This window comes from Bison bison, unplaced genomic scaffold (assembly GCF_000754665.1).
Source record: "Bison bison bison isolate TAMUID 2011002044 unplaced genomic scaffold, Bison_UMD1.0 scf7180017864221, whole genome shotgun sequence".
Lineage (NCBI taxonomy): Eukaryota > Metazoa > Chordata > Mammalia > Artiodactyla > Bovidae > Bison > Bison bison.
Window position 1 is genome coordinate 1035651 of NW_011494793.1, and position 1671 is coordinate 1037321.

General features: G+C 56.4%; 1 protein-coding gene across 1 annotated transcript in view; it reads right to left on the reverse strand.

Moving 5' to 3' along the window:
- Positions 1–1671, reverse strand: part of CPAMD8 (C3 and PZP-like, alpha-2-macroglobulin domain containing 8) — a 94933-nt gene that overhangs the window by 45102 nt on the left and 48160 nt on the right. The window contains exons 20-21 of the mRNA XM_010845674.1: positions 951–1104; positions 419–549 (exon numbers count right to left, since the gene is read on the reverse strand). Of these exons, the coding sequence (XP_010843976.1) occupies positions 419–549; positions 951–1104 (285 nt within the window). The remainder of the gene's footprint in view (positions 1–418; positions 550–950; positions 1105–1671) is intronic.

The following is a 1671-nucleotide window of genomic DNA, read 5'->3' on the forward strand; positions in this document are numbered from 1 at the left end:
TTTGGGGGTGGGGGGTGTGGGGGTGGCAGTCCGGGCCCCTTGGCTGGAGGCTCTGCATCCTTCCCGCATGGGCATTCCAAGGACAGCCCTCCAAATGCTGGGCCACAGTCTCTACAATTGTCTATGATGAACGGACAGCCAGGAGAGAAAGGCACGCCACCCTCCATGGCGATCGACCCTGGGGGTCAGGAGGACACTTCCCTGCAGCCTTTGAGAGCCCCACATCACTGCACCAAAGCCTGTTCGGCCACTTGGAGAGGGGATGGCTGCCATGGTCCTTCAGCCCGAGGCCCCAGAGCAGGACTGGTGGGGGCTGCCCTGGCCCTGGCGTGGGGAAGGCCCACACATCCCTGTCCCCACCTCACTGGGGAGCCAATCAGGCCCTGACCAAGTGCCTTGAGCAAGGACATGGGCTTACCTCGACCATCACACTGCACCGGATGTGGTCTCTTCCAATGGGGACCCTTCTGTCAGCGTAATTCTCCTCTGGGGGTCTGACGGACTTCCCATCGCGGCAGCAGCTCGTTTCTCTGTAAGCCAGAGCTTTGGCTGCGGAGATTTGAGTACTCGGTGCTGGTTCTCAAAACAGGACCCCATCTGCCGCTCTTCTGTCCCCCACTCTTGTCCCAGGCTTCCCAGGTATGCATGCACGCATATCTGTGTGCATGATGCATGTTGCATATATGTGAATGCATAGATATGCATGAGTGCACATGCGTGCAAGTGTAAGTGCATGCTATATTGGTGGGGCACTTTAAGAGCCTGGCTTCCCCCAGATGTGGCCCCCCACCTCTTGATCACTCTGGACTGATCCAGACTCCTCCAGTAGCTCTCTTGTCCCTCAACCTCCTGTTCTGTCCTACTGACCCTTCCCCCATGCCTGGATTCAGCGCCTGGACCCCTTGGTGTCCTGGATAAGGGAGATGCCCCAATAAGCACTTGAATCTCACCTGTGATGTTGCTAAGACCCAGGTCGCCGAAGGACAGAACCACCCACATGGGCTCCGTCTCCCCAGAGGCCACACACGTCTTCTTGGTCAGATGGCGTTTGCCAGGGTGTCCGACAAACTGGATGCCCTTGGGAACTGAGATCTTCATGTAGACCTGGAGAGGGTGGCAAGCATCCATGGTACCTGGAATCTGCACACCCTCCAGCACGCCTCACTGCCCATTATACTCCGTCCACCCTGGAAGCCTTCTCCCCAAACCACGCTTTCCATGAGAAACCCCCTTTGCATTTCTTATCAGAACCAACTACTTGGGCTTCCCTGGTGGTCCAGTGGTTAAGAATATGCCTTGCAATGCAAGGGACACCAGTTCGATTCCTGGTCTGGGAAGATCCCACATGACGTGGAGCAATTAAGCCCGCGTGCTGCAATTACTGGCCCCACCTGCAGCAACTGTTGAAGCCCTTGAGCTCTAGAGCCTGTACTCCGCAGCGAGAGGCCACCGCCATGAGAAGCCTGCATCCTGCAACTAGAGAGAAGCCCCTGCTCTTCCCAACTAGAGAAAGTCCACGTGCAGCAATGAAGACCCAGCACAACCAAAAATAAGTAAATGTTAAAAAAGAAGAACCGACTCCTCAACACTGTCCTGCTTCCCTCAACCCCCCATACCCTCACTGGTCCAGCTCCCCTTGGAAACCAAGGTCGATTCAAGGGCTGCTCATCC